Here is a 6,000-nt window from a genome sequence, read left to right as displayed (position 1 = left end):
TTTCTTTTTAGGTTTGTTATTTTTCAAATCCTATATTTATTAAGTTATGCAGGCTTGTTTGCACAACAAGGCTAAATAATTATATAAACTTTTATGAATCTAAATAGTGTACTTTGGTAGAATTAAAAAAATAAGTGTAGTGCAGGTCTATGATGATTTTTAGTGTTTTGATTCTGGTTCTGTCTTGGTTAAGTCCTAAAGTAGTCCTGTTTTAATTCCGGATCAGTTCTGGGTCTGGTTGAATTGGGGTTTAGTCCTCGTGTCTTGATACAGCCCTGATTTTGTTCTGCTTTGCTGCTTAATTAAAAAAACTAGTTTAAGATGTCCTGCATATGTGATATATATATTTTTTTCCTATATGAAGTTATTCTTTTTTGAAGTATAAAAAGTCTGGCTCCGCCTCTGGTTTAAAAGCCACAAGCCTACCTGTTGCTTACCATGTCGATCTCTTTAATTAAAGCGCACCCATCCTTTGACGGCTGCCTTCTCAGGTCATCTCAAACTTCTTTTGAACGTGACAGTGAGTTCGTTCTACTCGAATGGCCTCCAGTCACCAGATCTCAATCCAACAGAGCACCTCTGAGATGTGGCGCAAACCTTGGAGAGTCGCATCATGGATGTGCAGCCAAAACACATCTGCAGAGACTGCGATGCTGTCACGTCAATCTGAGGAATGTTTTCAACACCTGAGGGTCCAACTCGGGTGTAGCTAATAAAGTGGCAGTTGCATGTATTTAAAAAAGGCTGCAGATCGCTGTTCTCACAAACAAGTGTGATTATGCAATCTTAGCTTGGCCTCCCGAGTTTAATCAAAGAAGTCACTGAGTTTGATAAAGAGGAAACACCTTTGCTGAAGAACTGCCAAGTAGCAATTTCCTATTTACATACTGCAGCGCTTTGAGCCAAGCTGTGTTTGACTGGAGCTGTAGAGGAGAATCACACTGAACTCATATGAAACCATATATAATGACATGAGGATGACTTCTATCGGTTTTCAGGCGCTTTTCTCTTCCTGAACTCTGAGCTGCAAATAAAATAACACACCTCTAACGTCTTTGGTTTCCTCACAGGTTTAAATTACACAGAACATGAGTGGGCTTCCTGTAATCTCTCTGGAAAACACACACCTGATCACACCGCATTTGAAATCCACTGCGGGTTGACTTGCAGGCCGACCTGCGGTCTCACGCACACATTCACCACACACAGGAGATTCAGGTTCATTTCAAGTTGAAATTCATGCACATTTTTATTGAACAGTTATATAAAATACTTTTCATAGTTGCAAGTGCATGCCTCATCTGCCAACAGTTTTGAAGTTAAATTACAAAAGCAAGGCTTCATGTCGTGTAGTGAATTACTTGGGCACTTAAAGCAGTTCTTAAAAAAGATCTAAGTTTTTTTTTCCTCGTTTCATCTTAAAGTATTGAGCAGTATCAAACCTGTAACTGATATACAAAGCAGAGGTCCAAATAATAGTCATAATAATAATAATCAAATTACACTTTCTGTGGCACATTTACAAAAACAAAACAAAACCGATTCACCTGTTATATGACACAAACAGCTAATCATGCATTTTGGAGTTCCACATGTAACCACACACCTCACAAGAATTGTCAAACATGCTTAATTGGACTGTGTGCACTTACAAGCGCAGGTTAAAAATGTCATTTCTCATCCATCATAGATAATTAAATGCTTCAATTACAAAAAAAAGAAGGCATAGAGCATCATGGTGTTAATTGAAAGTATGCAGTTATACGTTTCCAGTATATGTTCACTAAAGCGCAATATATTTCAAAACAGGCCTCCACAGCCAAAGTTTTCAGATGTTCTATTTCCTTTTGTTTGATTTTTTTTTATAAAACATGCATAGGCAGACACTTTATTGTATTTTTTTTCCTTTTCTTTTTTACACAATATAGTTTCTCTATTTTACTTTGTTCGCAATACTTAAAAAGAGAAAAAAAAATAACACTCATTTCCAGCAAGCCACAATAAATCTACCCTCCCCCCTCCCCCCTTCCAAAAGAGACAAAAAATAAACATATCTGCAAATGATAGATAGGTTAAGTGTAAATTCCAGTTATGAAACTCAAGAAAATAGGTATTCATTACTGAGTTATTTAGCCATTATACAGAAAAATCAGGTCAAAGCACACACCAAAAGAACCTGAGGTAAGCATAATATGTACAAAACCATAAAACGTTCCATTATTTGGCATTTCCACAACATTGCAACATTCTTTTTTTTTTAAGACTGCCTAATTAATTTCAGAGCTATTTTATAAGAGTAGCAAAACAAAAAGTTATCAATAAATAGTCCTTATTTAGTTTGTACACCCTTATATGTTAAAAACATTATCTCATGTTCTGTCCTTTTTAGTGCTGTATTTTTGTAAACGTACGATAGTTAGTAAGAAGTTAAACGACTTTCCGTTTCGGTGTAAATGAGCAAGGGTCTTTCAAGAAAGAAAAAAAAAGAAAAACAAGAAACTGAACCACCTTTAAGATCTCTCTCTCTCTTTCTCTCCCCCATCGTTCTCTCCCTCTCTGACATACTGTGGTGTGGAGGTGAATCAAGCGCGGTTACGGCCTGACCCTTCAGAAATGTGACCTGGCAATAACTTAGCAGATTTGACTATGAACTAATATTTTGAAGGCATATCCAAAGACTAGCAAGTGAGATGTCCCCCCGTTATGAGCCATAGATGCCTCCCCCCTCCACATTCCATCACTCTTTCTCCTCCTCCATCCCACACCTTCACCCTCTGCCCCTTTTCTGTGGTGGCGGGTCGCGATGAGGCTGGGGGGCGAGGCAGCCCCGTCGGCCAAGGTGGCGCCTTGCTGCTGGGCCTTCACTGGATGTTGCTGCCGCTGCTGGTGCTCCCCTTGGCGTCTGTGCCGTTGGTCTCCGAGGACAGGGCCTTGTTGAGAGAGTTGAGGCTGGCGTCAGAAGGCAGGGCGTCTCGCCGCGGAGGCATCCTCTCGTTGATGCGGTCCAGGCCCTTGGCCTCTTCGAAGCTAGTGATCTTGTGCTGAGGCGAGAAGCCTTTGATTGCTGTTGAGATGCAGGAAATAAGGGGAGGGAGGGGGGGGGAAGAGAGTTAGGAGTGATTTTATAGGGGGTAGAGTTTAAATGAGTAAAAGAATGGGGGTGGAAGGGGGTGGTCACGCTCACATTCACCCGTGCATCACCAAATTTGATTATATTTGCTTTGCTCTTGAAATTGTGAGAGAAAAAAAAGTTGTTTTACTGAGAAAATGACAACAGAGACTGCACCTGATGAGCTGCTGGCTAGTTCAGTTACATTTAATCCATGAAAACTGAATATCTAAAGGCGATCTCTGATATGATAAGTGCATGGCGTCGATCTCTCCAGACACACGTGTAGGTTTGGAAAACAGACATACTTGCTTTCTTGGGTGGGGTCACGTGAGAAGATTTTTCTTAAAAATCCTACCCATTAAATCTGGTTAGCTTAGCTTAGTAACAAGAAACAAAGTTTCTTTTGGCTGCTACCTTGTTTGCAAGGTGTCGATATCCTCAGATTTCTACCCCAGCTGTCCTTTTTGATACAACTCTTCTAGGGATTTGAGAATCTCCTGACTAGAACCATGCATCTTTTGCATGTTTGGCAAATGTGTTAACCACTACACTATGGAGCCACTAAACAAGGATGAATGGTTGAGGCTAACACAACAAAATGAAACCAACTGAGCGTGGAACCAAAACCGAGGCAATCAAAGGAGACTACTAAAGGAATGTTTACAGGCTAGTACAAAATATTGTTTTTTTGGTTTCTATTGATAATTTCTATGAGTTATAAGTGGATACCAGGCAGGTCAAAGCCATTATATTTGGGAGTTTGTGCACATTAGCGCTTTGCTGGATGTTAAGCTGAAGTAGCTAGCTGTGACTGAGAATCACGAGTGTTATGAATCTTTTCTTGTAACTCCACCCAGGAAATAAAAAATTCTAAAAGTTGAACTTTTTTGGGTTGAAGATGAATGAAATGAGTAGAATCTTTGCTATTCATGAGGTCAGATAAAGTCTTCAACCACTGATGTTACTGTTTGTGTTTTTCATGGAAAACAGCATGTGTTGTGCAGCATTTTAAACAATTAATGGTTTAATAAGGCATGAAGGCAATATGGAAGTATTTAAGCAATTTGATAATGTGACAACACACGGATATAACTTATCTGATAATGTCGCTTGACAGATGAAACGATTACATATTCCTTCTAACTCTACAAAGGGCACTTCCTGGCATCAGGGTCGACAGGTTTTCACTGTGCCAACAATATCCATAATAGCAGACCATCTCGTGGCCATCTTGTCATGCTTTTTTGCGCATGTTAAAAGTTAAGAATGTGACGGATATTAACCAAAATCTCAACGCAGCCGTATCGCGGAACACCTGAAGACCCCAAACATCCAGGTCACCCCATCACATCACAGCTTTTGTAACGACAAAAAGGAGAGGGAGAAATGATCAAAGAGACAAGAAAAGAATAAAGGGAGGAGAAAAAGAAACACTAGAGTGGAGCCCACTGAGACATTCACTTCCACAAAATAGAAACCACGTTGAGACTGAGCTCACGTACAAAGACACTATCAAAGGAACTTGGGGTGCTAACGACTTGTTTAGTCTGCTTGAAGCATGCAGCAATTGAAGGTTGACTGGAGGTTATGATGGGTGGAAGTCGCAATATGATACAAAACTGAGTGAACTAAACTGAATAATGGAGATAAAACCCTTTAAATATGCAAAGAAACACCAATGAAATGAATAAAACCAGCACTTCAAGGCTGTTTCATTCAAGTCAATGGATACTTTAAGTATTACAAGAACGAATCGTTCCAATATTCAGCTTGAGTTCTATTTCAGCACTTTTTAAAAAACATTTTGTTACTTCCACCTTTCATACAGACTGAGGGTGATTAATACTATGGTTGTAAATAAGAAAACCCTTCTTACTAGAATGGGGGTGTGACAAGGGGAGGAGGGGATTTGATTTAAGAGGACAAATTGGGGATTGTGGAGAGGAGGGTGTGATGGGTAGCGTAGTTGTGTTGCTGCATAGCACAGGTCAGACACAGGTTATTAGCAGCTCAGAGGAAAGAACACGACACAGCAGGGCCACAGAGGATCCACATGGAGAGAGAAGCAGAGAAGAGTCTGGACACTACAATGGACTGTCCTCTATGGGGCTAAAGAGGAAGTACTGGACAATTTCAATGTAAATAGCAGCTGGCATACTACTATTTAGCTCGCAGTTGAGGTTGTTCTTGCGCCAAAGGCGATGCAAGTAAAGCAGATTTTAGGGAGCGTCCAATTTGGATTTCAAAGCCTCCTGTGGAGCGTCTACCAATTCAGATTCAGCTCTAAGGAAGGTGTTACATAAATAAAACAGCAACAACAATGCACAACTGCTTCAGCTGTTTCAAAGGGGAAAACCATCAAGAGCTTTCATAGCAAGACTTCATTGTATTGTGTGAGGGCAGAGCAGAGGGGGAGCGTGCTGTCTACTATGATAAGAGCATTGCATTAATCATTTAAACTATGATGAGTGATTTCATTGAAGTACCTTCCTCTGGAAAAGTTCATTCAATCCCCAGATAAGAGAACAAGTGCAGTTTACCACATAAAGTATTACCCTCGGTAACATTAGGAATATATTCCATTAGGAAATTAAGTGTTACTTCAAAATGATATTCAATATCCTGTCAAGGTGAACTCTACCGATAACTCTACAGGACCTACTTCCTCTTTAAGGTCGTGAAAACTTTAATCAGGAAGGTGGGGTTAGAACACTTTGGGTTATTTTTCACTTACATGGTGCCTCATCTAGATCTGGTGCACACATTTGCTGTGGAGAAATACTGGTACCAGTACCACAACATTAGCACCTGTGCTTTTGGGAAAGGCCAAATTCAGAACCCGTGATGGCGATATAACCTTTGTGCTTCTCCTATTGGTCTGAAGTAGT

At 40.1% G+C, this 6,000-nt stretch overlaps 1 protein-coding gene across 5 annotated transcripts in view; it reads right to left on the bottom strand.

Moving 5' to 3' along the window:
* Positions 1-1,223: 1,223 nt before the first annotated feature.
* LOC134624931 (protein phosphatase 3 catalytic subunit alpha) overlaps positions 1,224-6,000 on the bottom strand; it is a 65,296-nt gene continuing 60,519 nt past the window's right edge. For 4 of the 5 annotated variants that reach the window (XM_063470135.1, XM_063470137.1, XM_063470136.1 and 1 more), the window contains one exon: positions 1,224-3,064. In XM_063470135.1, coding sequence (XP_063326205.1) covers positions 2,862-3,064 — 203 coding nt within the window. In that variant the 3' untranslated portion in view covers positions 1,224-2,861. The remainder of the gene's footprint in view (positions 3,065-6,000) is intronic. The other variant, XR_010093670.1, reaches the window with a different exon arrangement.

This window comes from Pelmatolapia mariae, linkage group LG3_W (genome assembly GCF_036321145.2).
Source record: "Pelmatolapia mariae isolate MD_Pm_ZW linkage group LG3_W, Pm_UMD_F_2, whole genome shotgun sequence".
NCBI lineage: Eukaryota > Metazoa > Chordata > Actinopteri > Cichliformes > Cichlidae > Pelmatolapia > Pelmatolapia mariae.
This window is presented reverse-complemented; position numbering and strand designations above follow the sequence as displayed.